The sequence below is a fragment of the Tamandua tetradactyla genome, chromosome 16, assembly GCF_023851605.1.
Source record: "Tamandua tetradactyla isolate mTamTet1 chromosome 16, mTamTet1.pri, whole genome shotgun sequence".
Lineage (NCBI taxonomy): Eukaryota > Metazoa > Chordata > Mammalia > Pilosa > Myrmecophagidae > Tamandua > Tamandua tetradactyla.
Genome location: NC_135342.1, coordinates 61672199 through 61690895, shown reverse-complemented (window position 1 = coordinate 61690895; position 18697 = coordinate 61672199). Strand labels below are relative to the sequence as shown.

The 18697-nt window shown below is 51.6% G+C and overlaps 3 protein-coding genes across 11 annotated transcripts in view; 1 reads left to right on the top strand and 2 right to left on the bottom strand.

The window, feature by feature from the left end:
• Positions 1-6: 6 nt before the first annotated feature.
• CENPT (centromere protein T) lies at positions 7-13298 on the top strand. 6 transcript variants are annotated; one of them, XM_077132768.1, is made up of 15 exons: positions 4245-5465; positions 6868-6952; positions 7370-7719; positions 8815-8950; positions 9087-9174; positions 9282-9378; positions 9502-9638; positions 9779-9815; positions 10029-10177; positions 10858-10983; positions 11288-11614; positions 11847-11934; positions 12565-12741; positions 12830-12934; positions 13050-13297. In XM_077132768.1, the coding sequence occupies exons 3-15, from the start codon at positions 7505-7507 to the stop codon at positions 13171-13173; spliced, it is 1806 nt and encodes a 601-aa protein (XP_076988883.1). In that variant the 5' UTR covers positions 4245-5465; positions 6868-6952; positions 7370-7504; the 3' UTR covers positions 13174-13297. The 6 variants fall into 6 exon arrangements, with proteins under 6 accessions (XP_076988881.1, XP_076988882.1, XP_076988880.1 ...); XM_077132765.1 differs by having other exon boundaries at positions 4243-5191; positions 9779-10177; positions 13050-13298; XM_077132763.1 differs by having other exon boundaries at positions 4243-5465; positions 9779-10177; positions 13050-13298.
• Positions 2372-4013, bottom strand: THAP11 (THAP domain containing 11). The gene has a single exon (XM_077132778.1). It carries the CDS (start codon positions 3978-3980, stop codon positions 3078-3080), a length of 903 nt encoding a protein of 300 aa, XP_076988893.1. The 5' UTR covers positions 3981-4013; the 3' UTR covers positions 2372-3077.
• TSNAXIP1 (translin associated factor X interacting protein 1) overlaps positions 8078-18697 on the bottom strand; it is a 34089-nt gene continuing 23469 nt past the window's right edge. For 2 of the 4 annotated variants that reach the window (XM_077132761.1, XM_077132760.1), the window contains 13 exons: positions 18568-18694; positions 17367-17460; positions 16685-16881; positions 16161-16299; positions 15631-15800; positions 15398-15557; positions 15191-15321; positions 14955-15080; positions 14661-14813; positions 14414-14523; positions 14065-14191; positions 13878-13984; positions 8078-13675 (listed from right to left, as the gene is read on the bottom strand). In XM_077132761.1, coding sequence (XP_076988876.1) covers positions 13435-13675; positions 13878-13984; positions 14065-14191; positions 14414-14523; positions 14661-14813; positions 14955-15080; positions 15191-15321; positions 15398-15557; positions 15631-15800; positions 16161-16299; positions 16685-16881; positions 17367-17460; positions 18568-18694 — 1882 coding nt within the window. In that variant the 3' untranslated portion in view covers positions 8078-13434. The remainder of the gene's footprint in view (positions 13676-13877; positions 13985-14064; positions 14192-14413; positions 14524-14660; positions 14814-14954; positions 15081-15190; positions 15322-15397; positions 15558-15630; positions 15801-16160; positions 16300-16684; positions 16882-17366; positions 17461-18567; positions 18695-18697) is intronic. The other 2 variants (XM_077132762.1, XM_077132759.1) reach the window with 2 other exon arrangements.

The following is an 18697-nucleotide window of genomic DNA, read 5'->3' as shown; positions in this document are numbered from 1 at the left end:
TCCTGCCATGCTCTTTTCTGGCATAGATACACCAGGAGAAAACTACAATCCCCGGCATGCTGTGCGGCGAGGCCCACACACAGCCCGCAGCGCGGGAGGTGAGGCTAACTCCGGGAGGGAGGCTGCTGGGGCAAGCCCCTGAGAATTGTGGTCTGGCGGAAGTCTCTGGAACACCGGAGGTTGGCGCCAGGCAAGGGTCAGGGCTCGGTAGTCTCCCGGTCCAGGTCGCCCTGCCCCACCTAGGCTGCGCGGCTGATGGAGCCTGGCCTTACCCCTGGAGGGCTTAGCCGCCCCACCCTAGGCCCCAGGGTTACTTCCGCTCACGAAACGCTCTCCCCTTTGGGGTTTTGGCAGCCTCTACGGTTTCTAAGAGTCAAGCCATCAGCTGAGACCGGGGCGGAACCCAGAGCTGTCCTAGTATTCACACTCCGAGTTCCGGGGCTAGTTGGGCCCAAAGCTAGTTTAGAGCACGCGACGCCCCTCGGGCTCGGAGACTCTAAACGTTCCTTAGATAAAGGGTAGCTGGAGAGAAGGTTTAGTTGCTGCCTGCAGCCGTCCTACTCTCACACTTGTATCAGGGTCCCCAAAACATTCCCTTAAGCGTTTTTCCCAGCAGGCAGGGCAGTTTGATTTTTATTAATGAGGAGAGAGATAACTGGCTCACCCAAAGTTCCCCAGTTACCTAAGTGACTGGACTGTAAATAATTTCCCTCCCACCGTTGCCCTTTACTTTAAAGGAAGCTCATTCCATCGTTTCCTTGGCAACGCAAGCATGTGAAGGGAGGCCTGTCTCTAGTTCAGGCCTGAGCTGGAGAAACAGCTCTGCAGCTAACCCAGGGGACAAGTTAGGGAAAAAGCTTCGCACTTTCTCCAGGTAGCCCTACACCTTCCCTCTTAGCCAAATATCTCTCAGGACTCCTGTTCTTCCAGAAAGGCTTTGCACCTTTACCACCCCCAGTCTTCCATGTCTGGTTAGGACCAGGCCCACGTTCTGTTTCTTAAATCCCAGGTCTGTACCTAACTTTGCCTGACTACATGCATTCTTTTATCACCCAACCAGAATTTTTCAACTCATTTATGGTGGGTCTGGGACCTCCCTTGCTATGAACTGTCCTAACACCCAAGAAGCTAATACTCTGGACAGGTTGTGTGCATGTATCTTCTGGACAACAAGGAATCTGGCCAGAGCCTGGCCCTCACCCTGTCTTGGGAATTCTACTGATGTTCAAAAATCAAAGCAGAAACAGGAGCTAAAGGACAAAATAAAGAGCATGTCCTGAGACTCAGAATGTGCTCATGTCTAACGAAGAAGGATGGGGAAATGTAGAGACTGGCCCATTAGCAGCCCTCAGAGAGATTTGGTCTCAGGTGGCCTAGAAACACATTGCCTGCTTCATCCGCTTCACAACCAGTTAACCCTAGAAAGGAAGACCTCCCTAACCAGGCACCTGCACAATCTACCCATCTCCATCAGAGTCTTATTCCCTACTTAGTGCCAAGGGACTAGGAGGGGAGCTGAGAAGAGAAGTATTTGGCACCACCATGGCTCGAAACCACAGGGAAAGACCCCAAATAAGTGGCTTTGTCCACAAGTACTAGAGAAGGGAGTTATTTTATGAAGCCCAAGAAGTGTCCATTTGTGCCAATATCCACAGCAAAGGAGGCCAGATTCAAAGGCATTTGCCTCTCTCCACTGGCTCTGAGCTAAGTTATTTGGAGCTGTAGATTAAAATGTTATCCCCATGCCCCCCAACTTCCAATCTAAAGTTGGAGGCAGCCAAGAAAATAAATCAAGGAAACACAAATTCCAACTCCTATTCCTTAATGCCCTCTATATCCTGTTCCTCCACACTAACTGTATACCAAATCCAAAAGTATCTGTACAAGATTCCTTATGCCTGTGGTAGCCATGGATGGGTACAAGTGAAATCTTCATTGATTTATTAAATAAGTGCATACCTATGTAGGTCAAACACTGTGCTTGGCCTAAAGGATGTAAGGTGAACAAAATTCAACCCCAGCTGAGAATTCAAGAGGTAATTCAAAATCCTTAGAGAAGTGGGTGATTTGAATTACCTTAGTTCTTGGTTGTTCCTTCCCTACTGTTGAAAGGATCAGGGGGATAACCCATGGACAAACTGGGAAAATTTGGCGCAGTTACCAGGTTCCTTGGAGATGGGCCAAGAACTCTGTGAGGACCTTATGTGGGCCAGGACCAATGAGCTTCTCCCTTTAAGGAAAAACTGATCATTGAAGCGTCTCTATTCTCAGGGTCAGCTTGGCCCTTCAGACCCAAGCCTCAGGAAACCTATTTCCCCAAGATTCAGGGACTTTACTGAGTCCTTGTAAAAATAAAACCGCCAAACCCAAATAAAAACCTTACTTTCTGTTTAATTCGTTTTGCCAAACAAACACAGTGAAAACTTTAGTCTGACTAATTGTACAGAAAATAGAATTTGTAGCCAGTAGCAAACATAACAGGATAAACCTAAGTCCCTGGCAAGCTGGATCTCCATTAGCAGGTCACCCAGATCCCCTCATCGACGGCCTCCTGGGGAGGAAAGTCCTAGGAGGCAGGGGCACAGAACAGCCAGTCCCCATCAGAATCACAGGCTGCACCAGGGAAGGAAAAGCATGAAAAGGAAGAGAACTGATGTTACTTGAATCTCCTATCATTACACACAAAAGAGTGGTCTCTGATTGCAGGACAACCTCAAGGTGCTGTCTGTCTCCTTAAACCCTTCCTAAACCCATAATCCCTGGGCATTCCATCTGAATTCCCAGGGGTTTCAAATTCAGTGATTCTGAGCCTCTGCTTAATCAGAATCTGCCACATAAACTGGGAGGAAGACCAAGTCATAATTGCTGGTGTCACCAGTGCAGAGTCTTGGATCGCCAATCTGCTGCTTCAGGAGGAAACAAGTGAGGGTGCCAGATCACCAGCAAAAGAGTCCAGTTGCCCTAAGCCTCAGTACTGCCAACCAGTGCCCCAGGAGTATGGGGGAATTCAACAGCGGCCTAAGGTCCCTCCTGGGCTGACAGAGTCCGGGAGTCCCGAGGGCCGCAGGAGGAACCATTCACATTCCATGCTTCTTGCGGATAACAGCCATGGCTAGAAGCCTGTCTTTCTCGCGGAGTTCTTCCCGCAGCTTGGCCTCGGTGAGACGGAGATGGCGGATGCTACCCTTCATTTCCTTCATCTTCACCTCCATCAGCGCCAGGATGTCCCGCTGCTCATTCAGCTTGCGCAGGAGCTCCTCCTCCGTGGTGCCTGACGACAACGAGTACGAGTGGTCGGAGCCGGTATCAGGGAAGCCCTCTTCCCCCACTACCACCAACTGGGGACCCATGGGACACTCAGCGGCCTCCAGCCCTGCCGTTGCAGCTTCCAGCTCCGACGCAGCTGCGGCAGCTGCGGTACCTTCTGCGGCTGCGAACTCCACCTGTACTGTCAGGTCGATGGGCTTCACATCTTCTCCGATGGGCGTGCTGGGCGCCGGGGGCACGGATCCCGGAGCCTGGCTACTGTCCACGGCGGCCTGAAGGGTGAGGAGCACGGCCGCTGAGGCAGACACCAGGTTCGGCTGCAGCTGAGCGGTCTGGGCAGTGGTGGCCGACGGCGACGGCTGCTGCTGCTGCTGCTGCTGCTGCTGCTGTTGCTGTTGCTGCTGCCTGCGGCGGGCGGCCGCGGCCCCTGCGGGTCTGCGCGCTACTTTGCGTTCGTTGACGCCGCGCAGCGGGAAGATGGTGGGAACGCGCACAGTGTAGGTCTTGCGGCCGCCCTGGAAGTGGACGCTGCAGAGGCGGTGGCCCGTGGTGGGCTGGAAGGTGGAAAAGCATCCACTGACGCCGGCGCGGGACACGTTCTTGAGCCACAGGCGCCGCAGTTCAGCGTCCTTGGGGAACGTATAGAAATGCAGCGCCTTGTCCCGGTGCGAGTTGTTGTAGCAGCCAGGCACGCAGCACGTAAAGCCAGGCATGGCTGCGCCGCGCGGCCGGGCCCGGCCCACCGGCCTCCCGCGCCCTTCGACGGTCCGGCAGGTCCGCCGCCGCCCGCCCCTCGACGGGCGGCGCCGCGCGAGGCCTCGGGCGGCCTCGCACTACCGCCACCCAACGCGGCTAGCCGGGCCCGGCGCCCCGCGCCCAGAATACGCTTCCCGCCGGCCCGCGCCGAACCGCCCGCCCGGCTACAGCCTGCGTTCGGGAGTCGGCCCCGAGGACGCCGCGAAGGACCGCCTGCGAAGGAGGACTACGCCCCCCACAATACACCGCGCCAGAAGCCGCTCACTTCCGGAGGGGGGCTGCCTTATTCCGGCTGCTTTCCAGGGCACCGCTATGGTCTCTGCAGAGAAGATTCTTCCCCAAACCCGACCTGTCTCTGGCACACGAGAGAGGCGCCTTCAGCTGGAACTCTGTCTCCTGGATAGCCCCTCACAAGGACCCGGAATCCTAATTTGGGGCCGCCTCATCAACGCGCAAGCGCCTTGGATATCTGCCCGTGGATACTTCAATTCCCGTGATTCCTCGCGTTGAGTTCGGCGATCGCGGCCTTGAGCGCCACCTATGGAAGAGGTCGGTCACTGCGAAGCAGGACTTGAGCGAGGTTATGGTCCTTTACCGAAGGTGGGTCCCAGACCCCGAGAACTCCGGCCGGAACTCAGGCTTTAGTTCCCCCTTAGAACCTCAGGAGCCCCTTCTCTGCATTGGGACTCTCCTCAGCCTCAGCCGCAGCCGCTCACTGTTTGCGTTAACTGACTTACTGACCCCAATAAAGTCACCAGTAGGCGCCTACTGTGTGCCCGGGCGCCGAGCAGGGAGTTGGGGACCTTGCGGAGAGCCAGATCGATCCGACCTCTTCCTCCTGGAGCCTGATTATCATAGACATATGGGTACCGTCTTTTGGATAACAGATGTGAATGCACGCGATTGGGTGTCTAGTTAACAAATAAACTCTCCAAGGAAATAAACAATACAGAAAAAAAAATGGGCCGAGACCGAGTTTATGTTAGGTCAGATACGACTTGGAAGAAAAGGCGATGAAAAAAGCTTAGGTACGAAGGAGCAGCTTTACAAAGCCCTCAGGCTGGCAAGAGTTTGGCCTCGCCCTTAAGGAACCTGGAAGGGGACAGCCAGGAAAGCAGAAATACCGAGATACCGAATTGGGCCAAAGATTTGGGATTTTATTCTGCAGGTAACTAGAAGCTATTGGAGGATTTAAAGCGGGAAGATAGACAAGATTTGTAACAAGATACCTTCCCACTCCCATTATTCTATGGGGAAAATTTTTTAAAGGGCCAGAGTGGCTTTGGAAAACCTGGGAGGAGGTCGTGCAGTTATCCAGGGGAATTACCTGGAAGCTAGAACTCCTTTGCCGAGTTCCACCTTTCTCTCCTTTCTTCTTGCCCTTCTTCACCCTTTCTCCTGAATCGTCCTTCCCATTTTTCTCTCCTCATAACAGACTACAGGTAAGACATTTAAGTCTAGTATGTATATTTCTAAGTGTTTGATATAAAGACAAAATAGAATGGGCCATTTTAAAGTTTGCAAAAGGAAGAAATAACATTCCAAGATTAACTGTTCATTTTTCTTTTAGTTTGTTATTCTTTACTAGAAGAGGACCCATACTTGAAATGTTTTAGAAAATACAGGACAATGGAAAAAAAAAAAAAAAGAGCTGTCTTTCTAGTTCTGGTATTCAAACATTACCATTGTATTTCTATTTTCAACTTATGTGATCCTTGGCTATTTGTGTGGGTTTCACTGACCCATAACAGGAAAAAGCTAGTCCACACAGCTGAAGTCCACAGTTTGAACCCCTTTAAATAAAAAAATGGATGACCTAGTGTGCCCAGTCCATGAAGAAAGATATGCATTCATTTGGGTGAACCGTTTTTATACAAAGGTATTAACATGAATAGGTATTAAAATGAATACACACTTTTAAATTCAGCAAAAGATCATTGTATCTGCTGTGTGTTTTCATTGTTGTACAGTTTCTGATGTGCTTCAACTCCTGTCTCAACACTCTTCTTGCTCAAAAAATGCTGGTGAAAATCAAATTTATATAATTTCTTTATTCATAAAACACTGAAGATTATACTCAGATAAAATTCTTCCTTCCAGAACATAAAAATCACCTCTAATCTACACATAATCTTTGGTACTCAAATGTATCCAGAATCCATGGCTTTCTCCCTACCATCACTTCCTCCAGCTTGTCACCCTCTCTCTTGTCACCTCTGAAGAAAAGCAAGAACCTCATCACATGACTCCCTGCTTGCAGTCTTGCCTCCCCTACAATCTGTTCTTCATATGGCTGCCAAACAAAATCTGATTACATCATACTCCAGCATTGAAAGCTCTCTAGTGGCCTTCCATTGAATTTAGAATAATGTCCAAATTCCTTCCCAGGGCCAACAAGACCTCACATAGTCTAACCCTTCCCAACCTCTCTCACTCCTCCTTCACTCCAGTTTAAAAAAAAAAAAAGTTGTAAATATAAAGTTTAATCAATTATGTGAACACACAGAATAAAACAGTGCAAAAACTTAAACTCCTGTCCTGAACTGTTTTTAAATGTCTCCTCCATAGTATCCAGTTCAAGGCTTTACTAATAAATAACTAAATAACCATATTAGGTGATTGATAGTGGCCATGGCAATATGCCTTCCAAGGGCTAGCAAATTAAGTCAGATAAGACAGAGATCAGCTCTAAATGACGAAAACATTGATAATGCTTTTCTTCTGGAGTTCTCTCATTTTGAGAAGCAAGAATCTAATTTTTTCATTGCTCTATTTTTTTTTTTAACACAAGCACAGTTATACCCGTGACTGTCTTCAGTATCTGATTCTTTACACCCCATCCAGGAGCAGATTCTGACAAAAAGGAAAATTCCATGGGAACCTCAGATCCCGAGTTCTAATTCAGTTGCCATGAAAACTTCTTGGAAAGGTGGGGGAACTGTCAACTATAAAAACTATGGTAATGGAGGCCCGGCACAAACAGAACTTTTGAGAACTGAAATTCATCTCAAAATTACACACGTTTGGAGAGTATAACATCAATGCCGAATCACAAACAGCCCCTAGACTTGGGAACCGCTGCCTAATCTCTTCTGATGGGAACAGAGCCTATAGAGTGGCCTTTGTAAATGCACATCTGACCAGGTCACAGAAAGGATAAAATTATTTTTCCTCCCAAGTGTCCCTCCTCATCTTTGGCGAGGGAAATGGGAATGAGAGGCATTCTAAATATAGCGACTGCTATTTATTGATGGCCTGACTAATATGTGCCAGATACTGAATTAAGCATTAACTCATTGAATCATTACAAGCCCCTTAATTAGTTGATATCATCCCCTTTTTACAGATTAGGAAACCACGGCCCTGACTTGTTGCAGACATTTGCCCCAGCTCACCGCCACTCCAGATAAGGTTGCATTCAAAGGCCCAATTCGCAGAAACCACGGAGCGGCTAGGCAGTGAGGAGAGAACTACGAGTCCCATGGGGCTGTGCGACCGCCTCGCGAGAATTAGCTTAAATGCGACAGGCGGGAACGCGACGACCGCGGCAGCTCAGGCGGCTCTAGGGCGGATGGCTGAGGCGATGGCGCACAGGAACACCCCAGACGGCGAGCCTACGACCCGCACGCTTCTGCGGCGTGTACTGGACACAGCGGACCCTCGAACCCCTCAGCGACCCGGTAGTGCTCGGGCTTGGTATGTGCCGCCGCTGTTAACGCACATGGGCAGCCACAGCGACTGTGGGTGGTATCTGAGTGGAATCAAACGCAGATCCTACTTGGCCGGGGAAATCGAGTCTCATGAAGCCAGGGCTCTGGGAGCTAAGACTATCTCGGCTCCTGTACCCCGGTTCGTGTCAGCAGTTTGTGCCTTCACCTCCCGGGCTCCAGGCAGCAAGGCCCCGGAACCACTGAGCGCAACTGTGCCCCACCCCTTGGCGAAGGATAGGTGCTTGGAATCTGATCCTTTGCCCTATTCACTAAGCCGTTCCACACACCCCACTCCCCCACCCCCCACTCCCCAGCCAGCCCAGGCGTGTGTCCAGGTATCTGTCCTGAGTTTTTAACCCCCAGGTGGTCCCCGCCTTACCCTGCACAATTAGTTCTCCTGTCTCTGTAGCTCTCCGATGGAAAAGGATGGGAGCTAGAGGGCACAGTCTGAGCAGAAGCCAGAGGCAGGAATTGGACAGATGCTTTGCTCGGGAGCAGGGGGTTTGCTCTGGCTTGGTGGGAGACTGAGTGGGAGAGGGTCGTGCAAAAGGTGGGGAAGTTAGCATCTGCCAGACTGGGGCAGGGTAGTTCCTTAGTAGGCAATGTGAAGCCATTCATTATAGATTTCAGACTTAGTAGTGATGAGGTGGAAGCTATTTACATGGCTCTGGAATCCAAGAAGCATTGGACTGGATAGATAAGGACCAGGGTGATCCCTGTGGTGGCTGCTGTCAGATACTGACAAGTACTTAAAAGGTTTAAAAATATTTAACTGTCCTTGGATTATTTTAATGTCTGGAATGGATACTCTCCCGTTGTTCCTCTTGTCTGTGTGGCTCACCCCTACTTATCCTAATGATTTTGCGAAAGTCACTTCTGTGAAGGCTTCTGCAGTCCCTCTGGCAGGGTCAATCATATTCTCTCTTTCCCATTCCCCTATTCCTCCTTCATCCATACCCCCTATGGACATAAGGTTGGCAGTAGGGGTTATGGAAAGAGCAGATTATTTTGGGGTCCCTAACCCTGAGGATAAAGGACTTCAGGCAAGACCCTGGTAAAGGCGTGTCTTTGTATCCTCTAGCTCCCCCTCTGTACACAGTTCTCAGAGACGTAGGTCCTTAGGCAGTGCACAGAGAGCCCTGCTTGAAACCACTTCCTACAAGAGGCTGAGCAACCAGACAAAGGCAACTGCTAGGCGGCGTTCCTATAGAGCTAGGGTAAGTATGCAGCCCACTGACTGCTACAGGACCTTAGCTGCCTTCAGCATTCTGGGTTCTAGCTCTGCCCTGCAGTCCACCTTGAAGGATTTTCAAGGTGAGGGAACAGATGTTTGTTTTGTGCTTTTGCCTATAGGCTATTGGCCAGTGGTCCCATGTTCAAGCCAGTGGGCACCTAGAGGAACAGACACCCCGGACCCTGCTGAAGAATATCCTACTGACGGGTTAGTGAGCGTTGGCTTCTGGTCAGAGTTAGGCACCAGTTCTATGCTATTCCTCATTCAGGGTAGCCTGCTCTGCCAGCCCCACCTTCTCCTCGCTGTTTCTGCAGCCCCAGAATCTTCCATCGTGATGCCAGAGTCAGCGGTGCAGCCAGTGCAAGAACCACAGGTGGTCCAGCCCTCCAGACGGGAAAGCAGTCGGGGCAGGTGCACAGTGAGCTCTCCCTTTGGGTTGGGCTACTGGGCAGCTTAGGTCAGAGGGCCTCCTAGGGACCCCAAAAACCCGAGTTGGCTTTCCAGGCCAGTCTGAGATCAACTTCATCCTTTTAGCCTGGAACTGCAGTTTCCTGAGTTCGAGCCCCCCGTAACCCTGGCTCCAGGTCTGCTGGCCCCTGGCAGGAGGAAGCAGAGGCTGAGACTGTCAGTGTTTCAGCAAGGAGTGGACCAGGACCTGCCCCTCTCTCAAGGTGAGGTTCTGGACACCACCTATTGCCATCCTCCTCCTCTCCTGTCTTTTGGAGAGGTTGAGAAGGCCTAAGGGAGGATTGTCACAGGTTGGATAACTTACTGTGGTTTCTTTTTACATTTTCTTCTCGGTTACTGACAGAGCCTCATGGAAATACCGATGCCTCCTCCTTCACCAGGTGCTGTTGTCCTGATCTGGAGGTTGGGGGAGGAGAAGCTTGGGGATGGAGAAGCTATCTGGGATGGAATCTGGCCTTTTCCCTGCTAGTTCTGCCTCACAGCATGGTAGCTGTATTCCAGAAGATGGGAACCCTGGGGCAGGTCAGCAATCCTCTGGAGAAACTAGGCCTCAGGCAGCTGACTTTCCTTTGTGTCTCTCTTCCTCCCACCAGCTCCCTCAACCTGACCTTTGCCACACCTCTCCAGCCACAATCTGTGCAGAGGCCTGGTTTGGCCCGCAGACCTCCCACCCGCCGACCTGTAGATGTGGGTGCCTTTTTGCAGGATCTTCGAGATACTTCACAGGCCTCAGTGCCTCTAGGTGAAGTTCACCTCCCAGTCCTGTGGGGAAGACCCCCACCCTCCCACTCCAATCCCATTGACAGACAGGAGGTGCTGCTTGAGTTCGGGGTCTGCTCCCCTCTCCATACTGTCAAGGACAACCAGCCTGGCTAGTAGGTCTGTGAGGAGTTTCTGCTTTCTTCCCATGAGGTGTTTCTTATTTTGGTTAGACCCAGCCTTAGTCTCTTAGTGCCTAATAGGACCCCATACTTTTGTGAAGGTACTGAGTTAAGGGAAGGAAAAGGGTGTGGTATGGTGATTGAAGCTTGTTGAAAGGGGCCTGGTTTCAGGATCAGCTAGCCAGTAGGAGCTGGCCTAGGAGCCTGATTCCAGATAGAATTCACCAGGGTAAGAAGAGGGTTTTGGAAAGAGGAAACAGAGTGAGAAGTGGTGAGTGGAGGCATGGATTAGCAGTTTGTATGAGGCAAGCTGTTGAGGCCTAGGAGTGCTAGGCTAAGGAGTAGGTAAGGAGTTTCATAAGGAAGGAGTACTGTGGGAGAGAGAAAAGGCTCACAGTGGCCCAGTCTCTGTGCTAGGTGGTCTTCTCTCTCTCGAGGCAACTTTGGCTGACTCATGGGGTCAGCTGCCTAGACCCTAGTGAGTGGGTAGCAGCAGGTGGGCCTTGAATGCACTGAGTGCCAGCTGGCCCTTGATCCCTAGGTGACAGCCACAGAACCCCTGTTGCTACTTTGCCAACGGACACTGTATTGGAGGACACCCAGCCCTTCTCCCACCCCTTGGTCAGCCATAGGACATGGAGCAATGTACCTGAGCTACAGAACAATAGTGAGTATGTAGGGCAGGTAACCTGGAGCAGGCCTGGCCTGGGCAAGAGTGGCACTAGTGCTTCCCTCCTCAGATCCACATGTGTGCTCCCATGGCCCTCTGGCTGTGAATCCCTCCATTCAAGAGCAGGTTCAGTGTTGGGGCAGGAGACTCTGTACCAGTACCCTGGGGCAGCCCCTGGCCTTGTCTCTCCTTGTGGTCTGGACTGGGTTGGGCTGGGTTTTGCTATTCCATCTTTACCCTTTTTGGAGCTACAACCTTATCCATCAGCCTCTCCAGCCTATATTTTCTCCCCTTCTTTCAGGTTCTGGGAAACCAGCCCAGTCTCTGGCAGGAAGGGCAGAGGAAGTCAATGTCCTTGATGTGGGCTTCCCAAACACCAGCAGTGGTATCTCTGGAGAAGGTGGACTGGAGTCCTTAGAGGTTGGAATTAGTGAGAAGGCAGAGGAAAGGATGGAAGAAGGCTTGAGTGTGAGTGAGGTGAAAGAGGCAACAGGAGTACAAGGATCTGCCAGGGAAGAAGAGCATGAGGGGCACACAGAGATAACAGAAGCAGAGGGATCCCAGGGAGCTATTGAGGCCATGGAGCCAGAAGGATCTTCAAGGGATGAGGACACCTCTAGTGGGACAGGTAAGGGGGATCAGGGGCTAAGTGGTGACAGCTGTATTCAGGACCTGGCCTTGGAGGAGGGGCTTAACCTGGTTTATATTTTGGGGCATTGGTGGATTGGTGTTAGGAAGACTGCCTGGCTGGCTAGAGCTAGGTGGGGCCCTTGAGGAACAGTGCAAGGAAGCTGAGGACCTATAAGGCTGGGTGAGGTGGTCAGGGCCGAGCCCCCTTTAACCCTGCCCTTCCTTTACAGCAAGTCCGGAGTTGGCATCCAGCACCCCTGAGTTTCTCCGGGCCAGACAACTTCATCTTGAGCTATCCCCACCAACCAGTGCTGCAGAGTAAGATCTTGGGACCCCATTCCTCATGGGTGTTTTAGAAGGGGTCAGTCACTGAGGATAGCATAGGGAACCCCATGTACCACAGGGTCTCTCTCTCTCTCACACACACACACACACACACACACACACACACAAACACACACACACATGCACACACACTACAGCCCTCTTCCTACAGGTTTGCAGATGCTTTTGTAGGAGAGCAGGTGGGCTGAGCTGGGTGGTGCTCACCAAGAGGACATCTGTCATGCAGTACCTGCCTCCAGGCTTAGGGGAGACTGGGGAAGGAGGAAGTGCTCAGCTGAGTATGTAGTCAGAGGCTTCCCAGAAGATTAGCAGGATCGAGATAGGCAGCAATGAGCTGCAGGAAGGAAATGTCCATGCTGGGGCCCGATGGTCATAGAGCTGAGCAAGTATTGCTTCGTGTGATGAGGCTTGACTGGGCATTGTGTCCACATTGTGGAAGACTGCAAAGCCCTCTGTCCCCACTGCCTCTGAGCAGATGGTTGAAGCTGCTGAACTAGGCCAGACAGGAACACATAGGCCTCAGTCTCAGCAGGAGCAAGCAAGACTTGTCCAAGGGCCTCTTCAAACAGCAATTCAGCCACCTCTGTCTACTTCTGCCTCCAGCTTAGGTTCAGAGCCTCTGGAGCCTCTTTCAGTCAGACTTCCTCCCAGGTCCCGAACTGCTCGCCCTAGGCCTCGTCAAGATCCCTACAAGGCTGGACTAAGCCACTATGCAAAACTCTTTAGCTTCTATGCTAAAATGCCCATGGAGAAAAAGGCTCTTGAGATGGTAGAGAAGTGGTGAGTCCTGGACACTCAGAGTTGGGGGAGGAGCTCCTCAGATCCTAAACAGCCCATTCAGTGTGCTCTACCCCAAACTTCTTGGTAGTCTGGATAAGTATTTCCAGCATCTCTGTGATGACCTGGAGGTGTTTGCTGCTCATGCTGGCCGTAAGACTGTGAGGCCAGAGGACTTAGAGCTGCTGATGCGAAGGTGAGTGGGAGAGGGGTTTGCTGGGTATGGGGGTGGGGGTCTGTCCCATCCATGCATGGTGGTGGGTTGGGAATGCTCGTGCTAAGCCTGTTTATCCCTATTCCCTGTCTGCCAGGCAGGGCCTGGTCACCGACCAAGTCTCATTATACGTGCTTGTGGAACGCCACCTGCCCCTGGAGTACAGGCAGCTGCTTATCCCCTGTGCATTCAGTGGCAACTCTGTCTTCCCTGCTCAGTAGTGGCCAGACCTCAACCCCTGCTCTGTCCCCACCTGTACCCCCTTGACCATATATACTCCTCCAGACTTCCTCTTTACTGTCCAGCATCAATAAAGTGTCATAAACAGAATATGCTGTGTTTACCTGTATGTTCAGGGCTAACCAGGCAGGAATTGACCTGACCCCAATCCCCAGTACAGCCAGGAGAAGGCATGGATTCAGACAAGCAAAACCTTTATACCAAAAGTCAGGGGCTAGCAGCCTTGCAGGCCCACAGTGGCCCTAGCTTGCAGGCTCCTGCTCTCGAGGCCCCATGCGCCTTATGTCAGATACCTGAAGCCGTTCCAGCACAACCTGGAGCCATGTCATGATGTCTTCTTCCTTCTCATCACCCTCCTCTGGCAAGTCTGCTTCAGGGAGCTGGAAGGCCTGGCTCATGTAGGTTCTCAGTGTCTGCCTGTCCAGGCTAGGGTCGATGTTCATCAGAGCCTCACGTAACTTCCTTAGGGTGACTTCATGATGGCTAACCCCCAGAGAGACAGAGAGAGAGGCTTTGACCCTTCCACTTTGTATTCACAGACTCTAGGGTGTCCTCCCTTCCACTAGCCTTGAGCAGTGTAGAGTGCTTAGTCGCACACTTGGTACACAGGGAGATGCCACCCTGTCACACAGCCTGTGGGACTTGCCTTTGGCTGAGTGGGCCTGAGGGCTCCAGGGTCACTTACAGTTCCAGACCGAGTTCCTCCTTTATCTCTTGCATATAAGCTTCCTTCTCAGCCACATACTGTTCCCACAGCTTTTGCACAAAGGGCTCACTCTGGCCCTCTTCATTCTAGGAGAAGCCACAAGGCAGGGTGAAGACATACTGCCCAGAGGCCAGCTGAGGCGAGTTCCTGGACCCCCATCACCCACCTCCATAAACAGTGAATGGTAGTTAAGCAGGTCTGCATTGCTGCTATTGGGGTGCCAGCCTCCTGCCTCCATCAACTCTTGAATTTGCTCTTCCTTCTTGAGGGGGAACATATTCTTGAGGATGGTGCTGTAAGGAAACATGAGGACAAATAGGCCTGGTTGAGAGCTATTTATCCACCTTCCTGCACCTTCCAGCACCTTCCACTGCCAGCCCCATTAGTGCTTAAAAACGCAGCTATTATTGAGGCTGTGGTCCTTCCCGTTAGGCTCCCCTTTTTCCTGCACACCCAACACTTGGCCACAGAGGGTGTTGGAGAGGAGTTTGGGGTGACCTGGCTTGGCCTCTTACCTGAACTGCTCCATGGATAGGAGTCCTTCATTCTGACTGTCAACACTTGTCATATCCTTCAGCAGCTGTGCTACTGTCTCCTTGTGGTTGACATACACACTCTCGGTCATCTACAGGGAAAAGCAGTTACTAACTTGATGCTTCCTGTGGAGTGGCAGGGGTAGAGCTGGGCTATAATGGGGACAAAGGCACCCTGGAGACAGTCTCTCCAAGGGCAGCAGATGTGTATGGGGTTCATCCAGCTCACCTTACTCATTAAGACTGCATAGAAATGACTCATGACCTCACTGGAATGGAAGAGCTTGATATTTTCAAAAATGGTGTAGGCCCAGGCCATGGCATCCCTGGGTCCAAAGCGACGTTCCAGGAAATTGAAGAAGAAATCTGGAAAATTCTCCTTCTGCATGGTGGAGGGGATGGGGTGGGGGACTGGGTCAGCCTGCCCCTGGGTTGATTGGCCTTCCTACTCCCTAGCACCTCAAAGGTACCCTTGGAGGACTCTGGAGGCCAAGATGGGCCAAGGTAGATAGTGAAATCTGACCTGCTCCTCAGTGAGACGTTCCTTCCAGGCATCTTTAAGGAGGTTTACCACATCTTTCTTGGATGGCTTCTTATTCTCCACAATGCCATCAAACCGAAGGAAAGGGGGGACAGCTTCTCCATAGCCCTGGACCAGAGAGCCTCAGATGGTTCCCCAGAACCTCAGATCTCCTCAGCAGCAAGGCCTGGCTATTCTGGCTCTGGCCCCAAGCCTCCCCAGCACAGGGACTCCCATACCAGACCAGAGAAGAAGTCTTTCTCCCGGAGCAAGCCCTCGCCAATTTCCTCCAGGAGCACATCCACCAGCTGGTCACTGTTCTTGCCCTCAGCCAGCATTTGCCAGCGCTCCTGGCCCCCAGCCACCACATCTGCAGTTGGGGAGAGAGAGCTGGAGCCTAGACCATGCTCTTGAACCTTCTTTGGGGCCCCAATGGCCATTGTTACCTTCACATTTGGTCCAGTCTGGCCGTGGTGTGGAGGTACGCTGGATCTCCTGCAGCTCACCATAGAACTGGTCCCGCTCTTTCAGTGTGCTCATGTGCAACTGCAGCAGAATCTCGTGCTCCTTACAAACCTCTTCATAGTCGGCTCTCAGGCTGTCCAGCTGTGGGCAAGGTGATCAGTCCTAGCTCCCCACCTGTCTGACCTTGCCTTATCCCAGGCCTGCCCTCTACCACCTGCTCCTGAAGATCCTTGTTGGTCTTCTCCTGCATTTCAAAGTCCCTTCTAGGCACCACATCTCCAAAGTTGGCCTTCATGGTGTTGAGCTCCATCTGCGTACGGGTCAGGTCTTGCCGGGTCATCTTCAGAGCCAGTGTTAACTTCACAGGGTCCTCCCCCCAGATGCCTGCCAGGGAGCCCAATAGTCTTATCACCCTAGCCCCAGAGTCTGTGGCCCAGGGCAGAGTTAGCGTGTCTCTTGGGGTCTTGTCCACAGCACTACCAGCTGGGACTTCAGGCTCTAGTAGAACACCAGGCTTGTCCTGCCTGCAGGGAGTCTAGGCTGCTTCAGCTGCCAGCAATGTGCCTACTTATTCTTAGCTTGGAAGACAGTCTAGCCCCAGGTGAAAACAGGGACATTTCCCACTATGAATGGGTACGAAATGGGCAGATACTAGGAGAGTTGGATGAATGGGAGGTGTACGATGAGAGCCAAACTCCTTGCAAGTGCCTCCTCCTTGGGAGAGAGAGCCCCTCTCAGGCTTACCTGGGGACTGGGCTAGTGACATGTCCTCCCGTTGATAGCGTAGCTCATTCAGGTCCGCAATGAGGATCTTGCGGGCATCTCGCTCGCTGAGGTAGTGAAGGTACTCTTCAGCCAAATTCTTCCTAAGTTTGGTCACCTGCTAGGTAGATGGCTGTGTGATCAGGGGCTGCTGCTGGACCCTTAGATTCAGCTAGTTACCACAGGGGATGGTATGAGTGCTGACTGGCCCCATCAGGGCTTAGGAACAGAAAATGTAATAGAAGCATGAGACTGGCCAGTCCTGAGAATCCAGCAAAATGCCAATGCTGTGGAGAGAGCCTGGCAGTTAAGGAACAGGAGTCTGCCAGCTCCAGAGCCACCCTAAGCCAATTTCCAGAGGTGGTAGCAGGGAATCTAGGGGGAGGTAGCTTATTAGGTCACACTGGGCAGAAGGGTGGACAAAGTTAGGAGATCACCTTGGTGCCCAAGGCCTCAAGGTCACTTCTGGAGTGGGGGTGTTATTTACCACACCACTCCCCATTCACCTCGCTCTGTAGTGAGATCTTCTCCTCATTCTTTTTGTCAATGACTTTTAGCAAATTCATCTTCTCCTTCTTGAGCACTGAGATCTCATATCTCTCCTCAGCCCTCATGGCCAGGATCCTCTCGTTGCAGTCTTCATTCATAGTGATAAGCTTGGCTTTCAGGGGCTCCAATGCCCGAATCCTCTCCCTCTGGTGGGCTAAGCAGGGACAGGTAGAAGGACCCCTTTGGGGCCATGGAGAACAGACAGCCAGGAGATACATATCCTGAAGTATAGGGGAGTGGTTATGACCCTTGCAAATTCCAGGAGTCTGTACATACCTTATTCAAAACCACGGCCCCTGCTTAAGGCCTTTCTGCAACTGCTGCCCCCCGCCCACTTGCTTTTAAACCAGAGGCAGAGTCCAAATGAGGACCAGGGTTTCTCCTTTGGCTCAGTTTTAATAGAAATGGCACTCTATTTCCTACAGATACTTCCACCCTATGCTTCCCAAAGATGAGACACAGTCAAGTGTCCTGGGATAACTTGTCATAGAACAGTGCAAGCAAAGGGCTGAGCAGGACTTGGTGACTTCAATACCCAGTTAGCAATTGCCCCAGACCTGCAGTGAAGCCCTAGAAGATCAGAGTAGGATCCTCTCCATCCCTTCCAGGTCAGGCCTGGGTGGAGAGCAGCTGTCTTACCCAGCATCATCTCATATGCATTCTTGATGGAAGACAGCAATGGCTTGTACGTTTTGAAGTCCTCTATGAAGAACTCAAAGATCTCTCTGAAAGGCTGGCAACAAAAAAAGAAAGCTGTCATCTTCCAGCCCAGAGTTGCTATCCTCAATGGGAGTCAAGTCTTTCTTTACTTGACTTAGAAGTGTTTCAGCATGAAGTTACCAGAAACACATATTCAAGTAAATTCCCTGAACAACCCTCAGGTCTCTCAGTGACATGGAGCTGTGGGGCAGTTCTGCCCCTCTCAACTGCTCTCTGAGGCCTAGCAGACCACTCCCTTTTATGCCCTAGCCCCAATCCCCCTTTCTGGCTCTTCAAGAAGCCCGCCTCTTGCTTTGCAGGCATTGTGTCTCAGCTGGCCTCTCACCTGCCCCCTCCCCATCATTGAGCCCTGTGGGAACAGGCGATCGAAGTCTCTAGCCTAGCATTATGACTACCAAGTAGAGGTATAGTTTTCTGTCCCACTTGGACTTATGGGAAGATTTTGGTGGAGGCACTGCTTACTGGAATGAGCACAGGCTCTGAAATCAGACCTGAATTGAACACCAGCCCTCCACTTTATTATAGCTATATGTCTTCTCCAAGCTTTAGCTTTCTTGTTGGTGTGGTAACTTCTGCTTGTGAGATCACATGTAAGGTCCAGGGCCTGGAATATGGAGCTCAGTAAATGCATAAGCCAGTTGAGTCAGTCAGAAATCAAGGATTCCTCATCATCCCTATTTGAGTAATGAATTTGGTGATTTCCTCCCTACTATGTACCAGAATCTAGGTTACAACTAGATATTTCTATGTGTCTGGGCTGGCTCCTCAAGCTTGTGTGACCCTTGTCCAACTGCCAGGATTCAGGCTCCATTCACAGATGCTGAATATCTCACCTGGAGACTCAGGATCCTAGAGCTGAAGGCCTGGACATGGCATCCAGTTCACCTGACTCAGGTGGGGAAACTGAAGCCTCAGGGGAGTTTTGGATCCACTCAAGCAGCCTTGCTCTGCTAATTGGTTTTGTCATAGGACATGCTTCTCTCACCAGGAAGGAGAACCAAAAAAGCTGGGAGACACTGATCTCTCCTGAAGGTCTAAATGCCGGGTCTTGGTGGGTGTCGCCCCATTCCACCCCTCCCACTGCCCTTCCCCACAGTTTATTCTGTGGCTCAGCTCTTACCTGTAGCCTCAGCTCTTGGGTGGAATCTGTACCCAGGTCCAGCAGGAGGAGCTCTTTCCGTAGGTAGTTCTCCAGCTGCTCCAGGTACCTTGGCTTGGCAATGCCCATGGGGTACTGCTGCCAGCTACTG

What these genes read in the sequence shown, in the direction of transcription:
- THAP11 (XM_077132778.1), bottom strand. Translation starts at nt 3,980, where the DNA reads ATGCCTGGCTTTACGTGCTGCGTGCCTGGCTGCTACAACAACTCGCAC.
- CENPT (XM_077132766.1), top strand. Translation starts at nt 7,505, where the DNA reads ATGGGGCTGTGCGACCGCCTCGCGAGAATTAGCTTAAATGCGACAGGC. An exon ending in CCCGGTAGTGCTCGGGCTTG is followed by an intron (nt 7,720 to 8,814) that starts GTATGTGCCGCC and finishes TGTATCCTCTAG; the next exon opens with CTCCCCCTCTGTACACAGTT. An exon ending in TTAGAGCTGCTGATGCGAAG is followed by an intron (nt 12,935 to 13,049) that starts GTGAGTGGGAGA and finishes CCTGTCTGCCAG; the next exon opens with GCAGGGCCTGGTCACCGACC.